This window comes from Solea solea, chromosome 2 (assembly GCF_958295425.1).
Source record: "Solea solea chromosome 2, fSolSol10.1, whole genome shotgun sequence".
NCBI lineage: Eukaryota > Metazoa > Chordata > Actinopteri > Pleuronectiformes > Soleidae > Solea > Solea solea.
In genome coordinates, this window is record NC_081135.1 from 4,814,915 (window position 1) to 4,833,891 (window position 18,977).

Genomic DNA, 18,977 nt, shown 5'->3' on the forward strand with positions numbered 1-18,977 from the left:
CACACACAAAAATGTGTCAAGTACCAAATCACATTTTTATTGTTATAAATATCACATCTTATAAAAAGATAAAGATTTCAAATGTAGTTGATGTAGTAAAAAATACTTTTGCAAAAAAATAAAAAGTGTGAAATACAGGTTAGTGCAGAGAAATGTGGCTGATCTTTAGTCACAGTGAAACATCTGGCACAGCAGGCTGAGGGAAATGGATTACGCATAATCAGATTACAGAATACAACATTTGTTTAAAGAGGTTGGTATTTTGGGTGATGCAGTAATTCTGTTTTTTTTGCTGAGAGTCAGTTAAGAAAGTCAGTATATCTGGACTTAAAATATCAAGCCAGAGTATTAATTTCCCATCTAGGTTTTCTTTAGTGAGTCTTTAAAAGAAGATGACGCAGAGTCTAACAGCCACTGTAGCCACCTCACCAGAAAGAAAGAAAGATGCTCAGTTTCACAGAAGAACTTCAGTTTCAACAGTTTGTCTCGACGCTCTTCACATCTGTCATTCTTTGGCTTTAAAAACACAAAAACCCATATTCATACATTTAAAATCCAATTTCATGGCGTAGCTTTTATCCATAGAAAATTCACTTTAAAAAAATACACTAGAAAAAAAAACTAAAAAAATGAGGTATAAAACAAATGTACACAACACTTATTTTGGGGTTATATCTTTAAGGTGAGATAATGGGGTCAGGGGTGTGTGGAGGAGTCTTCTCTGACAGTCAGTGTGACACCAGGAAGCCATCTTGTGCCCCGTTTTTCGCCCTTTTTTCTCTGAGGGAACCTGGTGAGGTGTGGTCCTATCCTCTTTTCAGGAATCAACCCAGAATTTAGCACCAAAGGACTGCAGCCGCCCGCCTGTCATTAGTGGCTCCCTGCAACAAGTTAGATGGCAAAATTCATTTCATTGCATCACATTCTATCAAAGCAACTACAAACCTCTTCCCTGGATGTAACGGTCCAGGTGGATATGAGGCAGTAAAGGTCTAATTTGCTCTTCCTGTGTAAATCCAAATGTGAAAGGATGAAAGCTTTACTGCTACAGTGACCTAATGACAGAACAAACAGACCCTCCATCCTGGAAAAAAAAAAAAGCCCTGCACTTAACAAGTTGTGGCAACGGAGCGTTATCTCTGTAAAGAGCATGTGTGTGTGTTCATGTATTTAACAATAACAGCTTTTAAGCCTCATACAAGCAGCCTGCAAACCCTTAACAAGTGTGTTTCAGAGCTGTCATCATGGTCACAATTACACCACACATCCACATCTTTGAAGCAAGCGCTTGTTCCTCAGCCTGAAGACTCTAGAGTGTGTGAACACGCGGACGTGACATTTACAGCCACGCGCACACGTCGTCGTGAAATGGTTGAGAGGCAAATGAACAAATTGAGTTGTGTGCACACACTGGCGTGAGCAGGTTTTTACGCTGCAGATGTGCGCAGCTGTGACAGCGGCATCTGCCAAGCTGCTACTTTAGGGATTAGCCCATGTTTAAAAGGGGTACTTTGTACTTTAAATGGTGTTTAACACAAGACGTGACTTGAAGGCCTGTGCAGACATCAACACATCAAACGTGACGCACACACAACACAAAACACAGGTAGAGCAGCACAGCTGTGTAATCATTGTTCTTTGGTCTCACGGAGACGCGCGCGGGTCACAAGTTGAGGGTCGCACACAGCTTTATGATCATTGCTCTGTCGTCATGGGTGTGTGCCAAATCAACACACACACACACACACACACACACCTTGAGGCTTTAAACTGTCAAAGCAATAATGTGAAACTAACATTTAAGCTTTAATGGTTCATTTTATCACTTGAATCAACCACAATGAAACACACATTTACACTCCATGTGCCATGTGTTGTATCTGTGGTATAGACCAGTCATTACCAGAGATTTGTCCACTAACTTTACTAAAGACTTATTAAATAATGCATGCATACAATAACACTTGTTAATAATATTAGATGTTACAGAAATGGTCGTAAAAATGGTCACAAATAGGGTTTGGATAATAGACAGAGTATGTGATACTGTGATGACTATAAACAGAATATCTGTTGAAGAAAACAGTTTTCTTTATCTAGTGACAGATGAGTGTCAAATGGCTGAAAGCCTGCTGCCGCCTAGTGGTCAAGAATGACACGCAGCTTCAAAAAACCTGTATCAAACCATGAGATATTACAATATTTTAGTGGACTAATATTTGTATTTTTTTGCATTGAAATTTTTTATTAATTTTTTTTTGCTGTGTTTGTAATTTGACGTATGACGTATAAGGCTGAATTGTATTCATATTAAGCATTAATTATGCCTAACTTAACAATGTGTCCACTGTTGGTACATGTGATACCTGAGATAAGTGCTGCATCCTCTGCGAGCGCTCAGTGGAGCTACTACCACTTTTCTTCTGCTAACAAGCTGCAAATGCTACCATCTATAGACACAGTGTGAGGAGTTCAAATTTCCCGTGGACTTGAATGCAGCACGCTTCTCCACTACATCCCTACTACATAAAGTTCCCTGAGCTTTCTGTCCTGTAAATGCTGCCTTCACATGAAGGTGACACCTGCGATGACACAACTGCCTGTAAGACACAGTTAAATCAACCCATACCGTATTATTACAACATACAATCCACCTATCTCACCTGATAGACACTGGGTAGTTGCTATGGCGATGCCGTAAAGGTGAGAACGCTGGTCAGGCAGGTATTCGTCCGTGAACTGACTGCCCTCTTTGCTCACTACGATCACACCGTCCCTGTGAGGCAGGCGATGGACAGACAGGTACATATTTAATTCAGTCACGAAACAAGAATACACAGCTGTAGTGGATCAAACGTGAACAAAAAGATGGCTACCTCCTCCAGTCTGTGTAGTAGAAGTGGTTCCTGTAGTAAACCATGCTGAATGGGTAGTTGAGGGTGGGGTGGATCACTCTGCGACCTGTGCCATCTGGAGATATGCACTCTAAACGCTTTGTACCTGAAATAAAGAGCAAATAAAATGTTTAGAATGGGTGTAGAACATGAATAGGCATGTGGTTACACATGTTCATATTCTATTTCATTGAATATGTTTATATCTTATCCAAAAAAGTCACAAAAAGTGACCACACTACCAATCAGTATGTTTGGGTAGTTGTATAATTGCTTTAAAATAAAAAAATAAATAGTGTTTGTTGCCTTATAATCAGCCTTTTACATAATAATAATAATAATAATAATAATAATAATAATAATAATAATAATAATAAAAATAATAATAATGATAAAAAAAGAAAAGCAACACCCTTTCTGGTATGCGAAGGCCACCGTAGTACTCTCACCAGCAATTTTACACACTGGACCATTAAGGCAACCAAAATCAGATTAGATTTTAACCTTATAGAGCCGGGACAATGATGTCACGATATCACATTATGATATAGTAGTAATGACATTCAAGATCATATTTTACAGCATTTCAAGGTCAATTTGATACAATTCACAGTAAAAACCTATTTATGATACAAAATGAATCTATAAATAACAAAAAACAGAGAGAAAAACAACATACAACTGTACATAAAACACGTAACAATTACATTCTGAATGTAATACCTTAATAATGTGATAAATATAACCTAATTTATTATCATAGTCATTTGCTAACAATACATCACACACACTACAAGGAAGAGGAGATCATGGGCCACTATTCATTATAACTTTAACGTAAATAGTGGGACATCTACATTTGGACTTTTAGAAAATAATAAGCTGCAGTTTAAAGAATAGAGTTTAGTGAATTCGTCTGAAATGGAAGGCGCAGCAGCAGCTGTTTTTGACCGGCAGTGGTGTTGAAAGTGCAGCTGTGTGTACCTGCATCAGCCCAGCAGATTTGTCCCGACGAAGAGTCGTACGTGAGAGCGTTTGGCAGACCAATCCCGTCGGACACCACCACTCTGCGGTTCTGAGCGTCCACCGTCGCACACTCGATCTTCGGAGCCTCTCTGTTCCAGTCTGTCCAGTACAGAGTGCTGCGGGGGGGGGGATAGACAGCAACGATTGAGACTTTAGAACACGATCTATTTGATTTTTCAGTGTTTTCAACTGTTTCACTTCATCTTTATGTTAACCAATACAGAATGTGGACCAGTCAACCTGCTTATTGTGCAGACTTGTTTTGGAGCTGAGTGCTGGGATCTGGCTAATATGAAGAGACAAGAGGAAAACCACACACACACACACACACACAAGCTCACATTCAAGTGGGTATATAAGCATTCGAAAGCACAGGGCTCAAGGGAGCAGCTGTCTCCTGCTGATGAGGTCACGGTCAGGTTACTCTGAGCAACGTGCAACCTCTGACCTCAGCTCTTCCAGTGCATTTTTTGGAGGGGGGCGGGGTTTCATCTGCATACATCACATAACTGAGCTGAAGCTGGTGCATTTTTCCACTTTTGAATGAATGTGTTTCTGTGATGAATCAACTCATTTTTTTTTAATAATTATTATTATTATTATTATTATTATTATGTAAAATGTTTCAAAAGCCCCTAAAATGTTTCTCAGCAGGAAAATATCAGAGGTAAGGGCAGAGTGTGTGTGTGGGCTGCTTATGACACCAAACTGCTTTTCATCTGCAGATGATGGTGTACATGTGGGCAGTTCCTCTGGGAACTACAGGTAATACACACCACATGAGTAATCAACCTACACACACACACACAGCATAGGTTTATGGGTGTGTGAATGGATGGGTGAGCAGATGGTAGAAGTATAAGAAGTTCGTAAACACGTACATGCTTTTATAATGTGTGTGTTATAAACGCACACTCTGTGTGTTTGCTTTGCTGTGTGCGGCGATGTGGTGAACATGTGCAGGCTCACAAATCGCAGAGCATGTGCTTCATCATAAGTGCAACCGTGTGAAGCAGTAATTACCTTTTTTTTCAAATCACACACACACACACACGACCTTGAGGCATAAACTTAAACCAATAATGTGAAACACACTTTGGCGTTTTTATGATTTGAGTTATTGCTGCTGTGTTTAATCATTTATATCAACTACATTAATATACACACACACACTCTCTCTCTAAACCCTGTTTCTAACACACACACACACACATACCTGTTGATTATGTGATTAGTTGTAATGATGAAAAGCAGATGCTATTCCTGTATGGTTTTACTCGTGTGTGTGTGTGTGTGTGTGTGTGAGAGAGTGACTGTCCAGGATTAATAGCATCAGTAAATCCAGCACACTTTTCTTGGCTCGGTTCAGTGCAACACCCACACAGAAAGCACTAAAATGTCCTTCACATGTATACAACTGAATTATGAAACATACATGACTAAAGAGAGACACTCCCGCCCTGAAAAAACACTCCCATGGATTTCCCTCGGCGTGCTCGTCTCACACTGAGGAACTTGTGTTTATTTCCCAGTCTCTCAAGTCCAGAGACCAGACTCAACAAGAATCCTTTCTGTGAAATGGCTTTTAAAACATAATGTTCACTGTACTAATTAATTAGTCAAGGTCTTGTTGACTCAGACTGTCTGAGGTATTTGTGTGTGTTTGATTTCATGGTTGTGTTAATGGGCTGAAAACCATCTGTGCCCTTCTGATATAAAAACAGTGTAGGCTGTATCTCATTCTGCCTCAGTGGAGAACCTCCAGGATGTTACACTCCATCGCTATGAGAGTGCGTGGGCTCTTGTTTGTTTCTTGCTCAGGGAGATTTGTAAGTGCTTTCAAATCCAGACTAAACTGACCCGGGGCTTTAGAAGTGGAAATTGAATGACGTACATCTTCTGCAAATCTTTTTTTCTTACTTCAAACTTTAAATAAGCCACAAAAAAAGAGGTTTACCCAGTGGAAGAGACCACAATGATGGCCCGGGGGTTGACCAAGTCTGTGTCAAACAGTGTCTTCCTCCCGCTGCCATCGAGGTTGGCGCTTTCAATCAAATCAGGGGTTGAGTCCACCCAGAACATCAACCTACGTTTGGTGTCCACAGCCAAACCCTCAGGACTGACCAGATCTACAGGGACAAGGAGACCATAACAAAGTATTAATAACATTTTAAAACACCAAACACACCATTCATTATTGAAATAGTAGTATGACGAGAGGAAGAATGTGATTTACTTGTGTTAATGAGTATCTCCGGCTCTGCTCCAGGTGCCAATAAAGCTCTGTTGATTGTTCTTGCGGACAAATCTGTCCAGTAGACGTGGTTCTCTTTGCAGTCGTAGGCTATACCAACTACTATGGAACCCTGGACACACACACACACACAAACACAACAACGATGAGGTGAAACCAAAACAAAGTAGTGTGGATGTCACTTTTTTTTTCCTTTGCTCTGTCTCCAGTTTGTCTTTAACTTTTAGTCACTACTTCTGGATACACAGTCAAACATTTTCAATATACACTGCCCAACAATAATGCCCAAAAATGTTGAGCCACATTTCAAACGTTTATGTTTTTGAATAACCAAAGAAACAAGGATTTTCTTTGTGCATAAGAATGAACGGACAAAATATAAGCAGGCGAGTATCCATTCATCTCTTACATGCAGAGTCAGTAGTGTTTTAGAGCGGTTTGCATCTAGTTTGGTCCCATTAAGAGGCAACGCTCCTATTTTCTGTCCCTGAGCGTACAGCAGCGTGATGTCAGCATTTGGAGGCGGGGTCACATCTGGACGGGGCAGTGGTCGAACGGTGGGCGGAGCCACTGAGGGGATGCCTGGATTAGAGAATTGAATGGATAAAGAAAGTCTTTAGCAAAGATTTCTGGCACTAAATGATATGATATTATAATATGATATAATATATATAATATTAAACGTAAACGTAAAAGACAGTGGACAGATACTTACATGCAGGTTTGACAACATCATGTGATCGAGTGCCAGGAACCTCACGCCCGTCCTGGTCCACACACCAGCAGTAAGTGGTCTCTCCATAACACTGGACTGGACTATGGAAAGCAATTGAAACAAACAGTCTTGATTTGAACAGGAATCCACCTTCATTTGTTTATCATCCACACTTATGTTCCTAGTGTACCTGAACTGTCCATCCGGGTCACACTGGGGCACATACTGCTGTGGGTCAGGTTTCCCACCATAATGCTCAATCAAACTGGCCCTCCATCGTTCACACACGCTCTCAGGGCGCTGGGTCGGAGCTACATGGACTGAGGGGAAACACAAATCAATCAAACCCATCACCATTATTATTTAAAACCTTATCATGCAAAGCTGTAAAATTACAGTTCATATCATTTTCTTTTGCAGTTTATGACAGATATAGAGATTGCGAATGGTAAATAGCAGCTCTTTGTGTTAAAACTGTTTACCTTGTAAAAGCCCTTTAATACCTCACCAGACAACAGGGCTTTAAAACTAAACCTGAAACCACTTTAGGCTTCCACTAATGTTTATTCTGACCTCCCCCTCTCTCTGCATGTGTAGATTTCTAATGTGAGATTACACAGCTTCTCGACTGAAAAGGAGAGGATACCATTTGAGAGGAGGGTGAGAAGTAAGCAGAAAAGGAAAGAGCTCCTGATTTAGATCAGAGGATAACACTCCCAGACCTCTACCCCCCCTCATTCTGACCATTTACTGAAAAATCCCTGAATGAGGTCCCAGTGCAGTGGCCACTCATAAAAAGACGACTGTAGTTGCATTGGGCAGCTTCCAGGAGTAAGTGCAAATGAATATCCAGCACAGTGTTTAGGAAATAAAGTTCACATATCTTCGATAAATGTGCAAATCTATAAGAAAACCCACAACATAACAAAGTATACATGTTTCTGTTTCCATTGGGTGGGTGTCATCACTGTGTTGTCACTCAGCTGGTCAGGCAGTCGGCCTTATTTTCCTTTGGTTGCCCAGCAACAGCTGGCAGTTAATGTCCCCACAAAGTGACCGCTTCAGATGTTTGAACGGTCATAAATGGAATTTATAGCTCAGACTGAATTTATAGACCTGCCTCTGAGTGTACATTAGAGTGTGAGTGAGAGGATGAGAGAGGGAGAGACCTCACATTAGTCCAGAATGAACTATATCTCAACAATTAACACCACCAGTAACATATTACAAAGCAATTTCCCCAAATCAAAATACAGTACAACAGTCTCACCTGGTTTGTCACAGTCTACAGGTGCTGTACCAGGTGAAGTCCTAGTTCCTGCTCTCTGCTGTCCCCTACTGTCCACACACCAACAATGTCCAGTGGAAGCATGACACTAAATAATAAGAGCAACATTTGTTTGTTAAAAACAACAAAAACAACAAACAAAAAACAAAACACAGACTCATTATTTCACAGTTTTACCTGCTGAGGTAGGTACTGTCCTTCTGCATCACACTGAGGTACGTAGACCCCAGATATAGAATGTCCTTCTGTATTGGTGGTGTCCACACTGTCTCTGTGGTGTTCACACTGAGTTTTAGGACGTTCTGGTTCATCTGGAGAAAATGAAAGAGGTTAAATAAGTTATTGTCTTAGACAAAATACCACAGATGAATCTTCATATTTGTTTTGGTTGGGCAGCCTGAACAAAGAATGCAGTTCTTTGTATCTCTCCATATAAATGAGCCTCAACTTAATGAGGTTATGTTGACTTAACTTTAGCAGGAAAACATTGCCGTCTTACCTGGTTTGTCACAGTCTCTAGGTTGTGTACCAGGTGGAGTCCTGGTTCCTGTTCTCTCCTGTCCCCTACTGTCCACACACCAACAATGTCCACTGGAGCCATGGCACTAACACAGTGAACGTTTACATTAGTCTTATCTATGAACCTCAACAACAACAAACCAGAGCCAGTCAGTTAGACTTGTCAGTTGATGCTGACCTGCAGTGGTATGTACTGTCCATTAGCATCACATTGGGGCACATATGCTCCAACTGCAGGATATCCCTCTGGACTGGTGGTCTGGACTCGCTCTCTGTGGCGTTCACAGTGAGTTTTAGGACGCGCTGGTTCATCTAGAAAAAAGTTTACACAAAATATTAAGGAACAAACTAAATGTTTCTTTCAAGTCACATGAGATCGGAGTCATAGCACCAATGGACCATTGGTGAGTCTTTCTATTTTACCAACAGGATAATGGTTCAGAGACTAGTCCACTGGACCAAAATGTGATTAAGAGGTTGACTGCAGGAACTGCACTTCTGTCAGACCATCTGTTTGCTCTGATGGACATGTCCTGGTTGACTATATTTAGTGGCTTCTCCAAGCTTTGCTCAAACATTTCATAAATTGCTATATATGGGGCTATACCCTTCAGTCTTTCATCCACTTCCAAAACGCATTCAGAACGCTGCTGACTGTTTTTGTCCAATTTCCAAAAATGGAAACAGCAGTCTCACCTGGTTTGTCACAGTCGACAGATGGTATACTAGGTGGAGTCCTGGTTCCTGGTCTCTCCTCTCCCCTACTGTCCACACACCAACAATGTCCAGTTGAACCATGGCACTGAAAGAGAAATCATTGTAAAAAAAACAGCCAAAAAAAATCTTGAATACTTAACATTTCTCATTTACAGCAGTCAGAATGTTACCTGTAGAGATTTGTATTGACCATTAGCATCACACTCAGGTACAAACACTCCAGTGATAGGATATCCCTCTGGACTGGTGGTCTGGACACTGTCTCTGTGCTGCTCACAGTGGGTTTTAGGACGCACTGGTTCATCTAGAGATAGATTAAGGCATGACTTGACAATGTTCATAGAAACACGCAGGACATATGAAGGTACGTTGTGCAGGCTTCCTTCCCCTCACCTGGTTCATCACAGTCTTTAGGTTGTGTACCAGGTGGAGTCCTGGTTCCTGCTCTCTCTTGACCAATACTGTCCACGCACCAACAATGTCCAGGAGAGCCATGACACTGCAGCAGGAAAGAATATTAATTTAGGCCTAATGTTTGTGATGTATTCTTTCATTCTTGTCAATGTAATATAAATAAAACACATTTAAATGATCAAAATGCTGACCTGTAGAGATATGTACTGTCCATTAACATCACACTGGGGAACATGGGCGCCAATTATAGGATACCCATCTGGACTGGTGGTCTGGACACTGTCTCTGTGGTGCTCACAGTGAGTTTTAGGACGCACTGGTTCATCTAAAGATTAAAAAGAAACAAACACAAAAAAGACAATGGTTGTGGTTTTCATCTTGGATTGATGCATGATCTGACATTTAATATGTCAAAGAAACATTAAGGTGACATGAAAGCACACTGTGCAAGGTCCTCCTCACCTGGTTTGTCACAGTCTACAGATGGTGTACCAGGTGAAGTCCTGGTCCCTGCTCTCTCCTGTCCTCTACTGTCCACACACCAGCAATGTCCATTAGAGCGATGACACTGAAGCAATAATGAATGATAATTAAGCCTTGTGTTTATACATGGTTTGATTCTAGTAATATTAAAGCACCAATAAAACATTTTAAAGTAATTAAGATGCTGACCTGCAGTGTTATGTACTGTCCATTAGCATCACACTGGGGGACATAGGCTCCTAATATAGGATATCCCTCTGGACTGGTGGTCTGGACACTGTCTCTGTGGCGCTCACAGTGAGTTTTAGGACGCACTGGTTCTTCTAGAGATTGTCAAAACAGAAAATGATAATACCGAGATGCTGTTTTATTGTAGTAAACATAGAAACATGAGAATATGAAAACACATTCAGCAAGATCCTTCTCCTCACCTGGTTTATCACACTCTACAGATGGTGTACCAGGTGAAGTCCTGGTCCCTGCCCTCTCCTGTCCACTACTGTCCACGCACCAACAATGTCCAGTAGAGCCATGACACTGTACAAGACAAAATAATATTTGTATGATAAAAAAACAAAACAAGAACATAGAACTGGTATCATCTTCGACTCAGACTTCACTTTCACAACCTCACATCAACAAAGTGGTTCAGTCCTGCTTCCTCCACATCAGAACCATCTCAAAAATCACAGCCTGACCTAGAGAAAGTAGTCCACGCCCTCATATAACTCCCTTCTAATCGGCAGCAATCACAAATCCCTCTCCCGCCTCCAGCTGGTTCAGGGTTCTCACCGGTTTTAACAGATGACATCACATTACTCCAATCTTGGCTTCACTCCACTGGCTCCCTGTATGTTTTAGAATTGATTTTAAGATTTTACTGATCAATTTTAAGGCTCGTCAAGGTCTAGCTCCTGAATACATCACAGACATGCTGACCCCATACGAGCCTGTTCGCAGCCTTAGAGCCACGGGCCGGGTCTCTCTTAACTGTTCCGAGGCCGAGGCTCAAAACCAGGGGTGACCGCGCATAGTCCGTCAGAGCGCCTCGGCTTTGGAACGGCCTGCCCGCGGAGATAAGGCTTGCTAAATCAGTGTCATCTTTTAAATCACTTCTGAAAAATTATTTTTATAGACTTGCCTTTATGTGATGCCGTCTTTTTTATCCTTTTATCAGAGTGCTCTTCTTTCTTTCATTTTATTTGCATCTTTTGTTTTATTTCAAAGTTAAAACAGGGTTTTTGACTTTTTGACTTTAGACTTTTCCTCTTCACTCCACCCTGTGTTGTGTTTTGTTGTTGTATTTGCTTTTTAAATGTTATTTTCCTTTTATTGCGAAGCACTTTGAGCTGCAATCCTTGTATGAAAGGTGCTATACAAATGAAGTTTATTTTTATATTATTATTATTATGTAAACAAAGTTGCTTAGCATTCATAATTTACAACACAGAATGTTACCTGTTGAGGTTTGTAGTGTCCATTAGCATCACACTGGGGGACATTGGCTCCTAATATAGGATATCCCTCTGGACTGGTGGTCTGTACACTGTCTCTGTGGTGCTCACAGTGTGTTTTAGGACGCACTGGTTCTTCTAGAGATTGTCAAAACAGAAAATGATAAAAGCGAGATGCTGTTTTATTGTCAAGTAAACACGGAAAAATGATTATATGAAAGCACATATTCTCAATATTCTCCTCACCTGGTTTGTCACAGTCTACAGATGGTGTACCAGGTGAAGTCCTGGTCCCTGCCCTCTCCTGTCCACTACTGTCCACGCACCAACAATGTCCAGTAGAGCCATGACACTGTACAAGACAAAATAATATTTGTATGATAAAAAACGAGAACAATATAAACAAAGTTGCTTAGCATTCATCATTTACAACACAGTCAGAATGTTACCTGTTGAGGTTTGTAGTGACCATTAGCATCACACTGGGGGACATAGGCTCCTAATATAGGATATCCCTCTGGACTGGTGGTCTGTACACTGTCTCTGTGGTGCTCACAGTGTGTTTTAGGACGCACTGGTTCGTCTAGAGATTTTCAAAACAGAAAATTATGAAAGCGAGACGCTGTTTTATTGTAGTAAACATAGAAACATGAGAATATGAAAACACACTGAGCAAGATCCTTCTCCTCACCTGGTTTATCACAGTCTACAGATGGTGCACCAGGTGAAGTACTGGTCCCTGCCCTCTCCTGTCCACTACTGTCCACGCACCAACAATGTCCAGTAGAACCATGACACTGAAGTAATAATGTATGAAATTGGTGACTTACGTTTGTAATTGTTGTCATTTGGGTCAAATATTAAAACACAAATTAAACACAATAAAATAAGTATGATGCTGACCTGCAGTGTTATGTACTGTCCATTAGCATCACACTGGGGAACATAGGCTCCAGCTATAGGATATCCCTCTGGACTGGTGGTCTGCACACTGTCTCTGTGGTGCTCACAGCGAGTTTTAGGACGCACTGGCTCATCTAAAGATTAAAACAAAGAAAAAAAAATGAAAGAGAAAAAGAAAACGGATGCTTTTTTTGTCAAGTTAAGTTCTTGTTTAGTTCTTGACATTTGTTTATTAAAAAAAAAAAATGAAGGAAGCATGAAAGCAAATTGTGCTAGATCCTTCTCCTCACCTGGTTCATCACAGTCTTTAGGTTGTGTACCAGGTTGTGTCCTGGTTCCTGCTCTCTCCTGTCCCCTACTGTCCACGCACCAACAATCTCCAGTAGAGCCATGACACTGAGGCGATCATGGATTATAGTTAATGATTCAAGTCTGTAATTGTTTTTCTAGTCAAAGTGATACTAAAGCACAAGTAAAACACATTTAAATAAGTACCACGCTGACCTGCAGTGATGCGTATTCTCCATTCGCCTCACACTGGGGGACGTAGGCTCTGACTACAGGATATCCCTCTGGACTGGTGGTCTGGACACTGTCTCTGTGGCGCTCACAGTGAGTTTTAGGACGCACTGGTTCGTCTGAATGAGAGATGGACAATGACAGAATATATCAGTCCTTTTTATGATCATTGATAGTAACTAGTAAAATGAATCAATCTATAACTTGTATCAGGAAAAAAACAAACATCAGTATCTATATCTTTATATTTTCATGCTTTTATCTTCGTCTAACTCTTGCGTTCTGCTATGATATCACATGTTTTACTAGGCATTCCATGCCTGTGGCCCAATGACCTCAACGCTGCACCGATCACAGGGTTAGACATGCACTCGTGGAAACGTGCCGTCTGTTTCACTTGCCATTGTGTTGAGGAATTAGAGGGGTCACAGGTCAATGTTTTGCAAGAAACCCTTGGGGAGCCATGACATAATGCACCTGCTGGTACTGTTACCACTGATAATCAATTCAAGTGCTCGTGAGGAGCTGAATAGAAGGAGAAGTCTATTTGTTCATATTGTTCATTCTTTACCTGGTTTGTCACAGTCTGGAGTCAGTCCATCAGGCGGTGTCCTGGTTCCTGCTTTCTCCTCTCCTCTACTGTCTACACACCAACAATATCCAGTTGAACCATCACACTGAAAAAAAATGAAATTTTTATCAATTTCATGCACTTACAAATGGATTAATTTAGTAATTTGCAGCTCAGATCAGTCATCACATACTGACCTGCAGCAGTATGTACTGTCCATTAGCATCACACTGGGGTACATAAGCTCCTGATATAGGATATCCCTCTGGACTGGTGGTCTGTACACTGTCTCTGTGGTGTTCACAGTGAGTTTTAGGACGCGCTGGTTCATCTGAGGAGGTAAACGTAAACATACTTTAAGTATAAATCTTCCTTTAAATGTCAAAATATTCAAACCTGTGATGACAGCGTAAGTAAAACAGACATAAGAAAGTCCTGAGCTTTAAATCAGTGTGTACAGTCTGTCAAACTCGGCTCGCATTTCCTCACCTGGTTTGTCACAGTCGACAGATTGTGTTCCAGGTGGAGTCCTGGTTCCTGCTCTCTCCTGTCCACTACTGTCCACGCACCAACAATGTCCAGTGGAGCTGTGGCACTGCAATAGACATAATACAATAAGTATATGGACGCAAACAGTACAAAACTGAAGGATCAACAACTTTAACCAAAGTGAATAAACTATTTGTTTTTGGTTTAAATACAAGATTGCAGGTATGACAGTGATGTTAAATGGATAGAACAAAACCAAGTACTCACCTGTGAGGGCTTGTATTGTCCATTAGCATCACACTCAGGTACAAACACTCCAGCGATAGGATATCCCTCTGGACTGGTGGTCTGTACACTGTCTCTGTGCTGCTCACAGTAGGTTTTAGGACGCACTGGTTCATCTAAGTGGAAATTAGGACAAACCAATTATACACCAGTGTTTTAACTGAAGACTCACTTGTCTTCTTCCCCACTTACCTGGTCTGTCACAGTCTCCATGTGCTGTACCAGGTGGAGTCCTGGTTCCTGGTCTCTCCTGTCCCCAACTGTCCACACACCAGCAATGTCCAGTGGAACCATGGCACTGAAAGAAGTATTTCACATTCAAAATCAGCACATTTTTCCTCATATTAACAGTATTGTGTTAATCTAATGCACTCTCAGTCAGTCATCACCTGCAGTGTTCGGTACCGCCCATCAGAGTCGCACTGAGGGACGAAGGCTCCGACACTTGGCTGTCCATTTAGATCCACTCCACTCTGTAGACTATCTCTGTGCTGCTCACACTGGCTTTTTGGACGAACTGTCTGACCTGTACACAAACAATGATTTCAAAAAAGAAACGCGGGTATAAAAGAACCTAATGGCCCTTATCTATCTTTTGTGACATTCATGCTTCATTGCAGTTTTACTGACCGTCTTGCGTGGAACAGATGAAACCATCACCATAAAAGCCCAGCTCACAACGACACTCAAAAGATCCTAGTCCATTGATACATCTGGCATTGACGTGACATGGAGACGAGCTACACTCATCGATATCTAAGAAAGCAGAGGGAAAGAAAGAAATCAACAAGCACGAACGCAGAGAGGCATGCTCGAGTTGGAATTTTGAAACCGCCTCTACAAATTTTAATTTGTGATATCAATCTGTTGGCTCAAAATTATTCAGTTCATTTGCATCGTATCGCTATTTGGATAACTTCCAGAATGAATTTATCCAAACAGAGCAGGGAGATTGTAAGTCTCAAAAAAGTTGATAAAAAGTTGGGTGAAAGGAAACACACACACACACACCAGCAAAACCTTGCTCCTCCACACATTCCAAAGCAACACATACACACACCATGTCATTGCTCCATTTGTTGTCCACCTTCACCCCCCCATTCTACCTTATCTCGCTCGCTTGTTCTCACATTCACTCCCACCCCGGCTCTCACATTTGTCACCCATCCTCCCCTCTCACTGTGCTTCCTAGTTTTTGCAGCTGTGCCTCACTGTTACTGAAGAAATGTTATTCCTTTGCTTACACAAATATGTAGTTCCCTTCCAAATGTTAACTTCGTTTTTTGGAACGTGCAGAACTGCACGCTCCAAAATACTGCCAAGGGATCATGACGAAAAATGGGAGAATGATGTAATAAATACTGTTTACATAGGAGATTTTAAGTTCCCTGTAAAGTGCATTGCACATTTTATAATTACAGTACATAGACCACATGATAAACATTAGTTGTTGCTAGTGAAACAATTGTACTAGTCTGTTGATGTAGTGTTTCACACAAATTATGGAGTGTTTTGAAGCGCAGCTCACTGACAAACCACAACAACAGGCTTGTTGTACCACACAGTTGCTTCACTGGGAATTATGAAAGCAACAGACCTTACAGCTCAATACCATGGTAGTACAGTGAAGGATTAACCATACTAACAGCAAGGCAGCATCACTGATGATGATCATACTGCCAAATGTAAATGTTGCACCACTGTCCAAGTAGCACCAAGACAGGTTCAACTGTTCCCCTATTCAGTCAAATATTTTAATATCTACTGAATTAACTATATATAAAAAAAACATCCTTGGTCAAAGAAAATGATCCCCTGAATTTTCCTCACATGACTATAAGGTGAATATGTATGTTTCTTTTGAGTAAAATGTCCTGCCAACTTCTAGTAAATGTATTAAAATGACATCTTGTATAAACACAGCAAATATAATCATGTGTTGCTCCCTTCAACACCACTGTGGCCCAAGGTATCCCATAGAAGACAATGTTCAGGGCAATGAAGTATAATATAGCCAATATCATGTATGTAGAGCAGAGGCCCCCACAACCAATTTTTTGTGGCCCACCACTTTATAGTGAGATATTTCTGTATGTTTTTTTTAATTGATTTAATTGTTTAATTTTGTATCATAAATGCGTTTATATTGTTAACTATTTATCGTTCCATATCAAAACACATCAAGACCTTTTATTTTTGAAATTATGTGAAATATCATCATAAATATTACTATTTCGATGTCATTTTCACAAAAAGTTTGACTTTTTTTCCACTTGACCGGCCCCCTGCTGACCAAACTAGATACTCTGTGGCCCCTAGGTCATTTGGGTTTGAGACCCCTGATGTAAAGACTCTTATAGGATGAACATAATGTACATGGTTTACACGTATGCAATTCGGTGCAACTTACCAACACATGTACGCCCATCGAAGCCAAACTCATAGCCACTCTGGCACTGACAGCGGTGGCTGCCGGGCAGGTTCACACACTGAGCATGAGCACCACATGGACTCGAACCCTCAGCACACTCATCGACATCTGCAGTCAAGAGAACAGGAGGGGGAGTGAGACATAAACTCGTTAACCTGGAATCCCCTATAAGAGATTGCTGAATGTACGTACGTGAGTGTCAAAGCTGTAATTAAGGGTAATTATTCGAGTACATACATTGGGTGGTTGCTTGTTTGTGTGACTACAACATGTTCCCCACACCTGGGGTCTTAACCACATTCTTAAATGTATTGTGCAAGAGAGTAGACAAAACCACACAAAGACTATGCGACCAAAGAAGAGATGCTGCGGCCCAGTCATGGGAACTGAGGCTGAGCCTGGGGCTTTCCTAGTGCTGCCAGCAGGAGAGACAGACATGCTGCTGGGCTAATGATAGGCCACGCACCAGCTTAAAGCCCGAGAAGCTCCGGTTAACTAAAGAATTAACCTGAAGGAGGAGATGGAGGACGGGATTGAGGGAAGCGAGGAGGGGGAGATGAGAGTAGAAATGATTCCTTCCATCCAACCTGTACTTGACCCTTTAAACTTAATAGACACATGTTGAAGAAACACAGACGCACAGCCTTGAACTGTCCACAAGTGTTTGAAGTGAACGAGGGAGAAAGACAAGACATGATGAGATGAAGCAAAACGGAGGACAGCGCCATAAAACACATGCATGAAGAGAAGATGTAGATAAATCTTTGACGGTACAGTGTATCTGCACATGCAGTAAAACAAATATTAACATGCGGATAGAGACAGCTACCATAACAGTTGCGTCCATCCCCTCTGTAACCAGTAGCACACTGGCACTGGAAGGCCTGGCCGTCAAGTGGGATACACATGGCTGTGGTGTCACAGTCGTGGTTCCCAGCGTAGCAGGGGTTAACCAACTCTGGCCCAGTTGGCTCAACTACAGACAGGAGGAAAGACAGATTAAATTACATCAGAGATGAAGGATGTTTTAATTAATCCAGCACAACAGTGGTGTGTTTTTTTTATGATTTAAACCACTTGCTCGCTGAGAGGGATACACACAGTCACTTGATTCATGTCTCTTTATTTTATATGGATTGCAATGTTCACTTAACAGGACTACCACAGTGTAATAAATACATGTTCTGCATTTGTAAACATTAAAACATCTATGTAACCTGTGTGACACAGGAGAAGAAAAACCTCCTGCACAGTCTCTGCCACACTCTAAATGTCCTCAACTGAGATGAATTGAGTTGTGGATTATTCAACAGTTAAAGTCAGATGATTACAGCGATGATTACAGGGCTGCCTAACCAAACACACGTGTAAAATCACTCCAGACAAATTCCCATTGAGTGGTTTCCTCTCAGAAAAGGCCTCCCTTCATGTTCTCAATATTGAACATGTGGATGAGGTTAGACACACAGAGAGACCCAGACACACAGATGAGTGAGTGAATGTGTGTTCAAAGTTATCTCATACCAGTGGACACGGGTCAGACACACAGGAAACAACAACCTTGTGACTAAAAAAAAAAAAAGTGACGAGTGGAGAAAAACAAGGGATATTTAGACAAGAATATAAAAGTGACACACGGTGTGAATTAGAATGGTTCAAACCTCCAACCGTGGAACTGTTATGGCCTTTTTTCAATGGGCCACTGAGGTGTGTTAGTATTACATCAAGAAAATGTATGGTTTGTTGGTGGACTGGTTTAAATAATGCTGCTCTAAATAGTATATTTCCAAAATACCTAGTATAAGTGTAGGATTATTTGAAAATCCATGTTCCTACACCACCTAAATCTAATCCCAAATGCTGCATTTAATATAAAGTTAACTGGTCTTATTGTGTTATGCACGGAAACAAGACAAGCAAAATGAAAATAAAATTCACACGGAAAAAGATCTGCATTCAGTGATGTGACTACAACAACACACACACAAAATCACACCTGAACAAAATTCAATTCA

General features: G+C 41.1%; 1 protein-coding gene across 2 annotated transcripts in view; it reads right to left on the reverse strand.

Moving 5' to 3' along the window:
* Positions 1-16: 16 nt before the first annotated feature.
* nid2a (nidogen 2a (osteonidogen)) overlaps positions 17-18,977 on the reverse strand; it is a 37,395-nt gene continuing 18,434 nt past the window's right edge. Inside the window, exons 15-50 of one of the 2 annotated variants that reach the window (XM_058613031.1) lie at positions 17,792-17,938; positions 16,942-17,070; positions 15,162-15,287; positions 14,921-15,057; positions 14,724-14,829; positions 14,514-14,647; positions 14,247-14,352; positions 13,955-14,088; positions 13,758-13,863; positions 13,172-13,305; positions 12,958-13,063; positions 12,668-12,801; positions 12,456-12,561; positions 12,214-12,347; positions 12,011-12,116; positions 11,769-11,902; positions 10,742-10,847; positions 10,500-10,633; positions 10,290-10,395; positions 10,019-10,152; positions 9,807-9,912; positions 9,584-9,717; positions 9,393-9,498; positions 8,875-9,008; positions 8,677-8,782; positions 8,355-8,488; positions 8,160-8,265; positions 7,080-7,209; positions 6,890-6,990; positions 6,584-6,756; positions 6,157-6,286; positions 5,878-6,049; positions 3,879-4,036; positions 2,877-3,000; positions 2,664-2,776; positions 17-881 (exon numbers count right to left, since the gene is read on the reverse strand). In XM_058613031.1, the coding sequence (XP_058469014.1) occupies positions 871-881; positions 2,664-2,776; positions 2,877-3,000; positions 3,879-4,036; positions 5,878-6,049; positions 6,157-6,286; positions 6,584-6,756; positions 6,890-6,990; positions 7,080-7,209; positions 8,160-8,265; positions 8,355-8,488; positions 8,677-8,782; positions 8,875-9,008; positions 9,393-9,498; positions 9,584-9,717; positions 9,807-9,912; positions 10,019-10,152; positions 10,290-10,395; positions 10,500-10,633; positions 10,742-10,847; positions 11,769-11,902; positions 12,011-12,116; positions 12,214-12,347; positions 12,456-12,561; positions 12,668-12,801; positions 12,958-13,063; positions 13,172-13,305; positions 13,758-13,863; positions 13,955-14,088; positions 14,247-14,352; positions 14,514-14,647; positions 14,724-14,829; positions 14,921-15,057; positions 15,162-15,287; positions 16,942-17,070; positions 17,792-17,938 (4,397 nt within the window). In that variant the 3' untranslated portion in view covers positions 17-870. The remainder of the gene's footprint in view (positions 882-2,663; positions 2,777-2,876; positions 3,001-3,878; positions 4,037-5,877; positions 6,050-6,156; positions 6,287-6,583; positions 6,757-6,889; positions 6,991-7,079; positions 7,210-8,159; positions 8,266-8,354; positions 8,489-8,676; positions 8,783-8,874; positions 9,009-9,392; positions 9,499-9,583; positions 9,718-9,806; positions 9,913-10,018; positions 10,153-10,289; positions 10,396-10,499; positions 10,634-10,741; positions 10,848-11,768; positions 11,903-12,010; positions 12,117-12,213; positions 12,348-12,455; positions 12,562-12,667; positions 12,802-12,957; positions 13,064-13,171; positions 13,306-13,757; positions 13,864-13,954; positions 14,089-14,246; positions 14,353-14,513; positions 14,648-14,723; positions 14,830-14,920; positions 15,058-15,161; positions 15,288-16,941; positions 17,071-17,791; positions 17,939-18,977) is intronic. The other variant, XM_058613039.1, reaches the window with a different exon arrangement.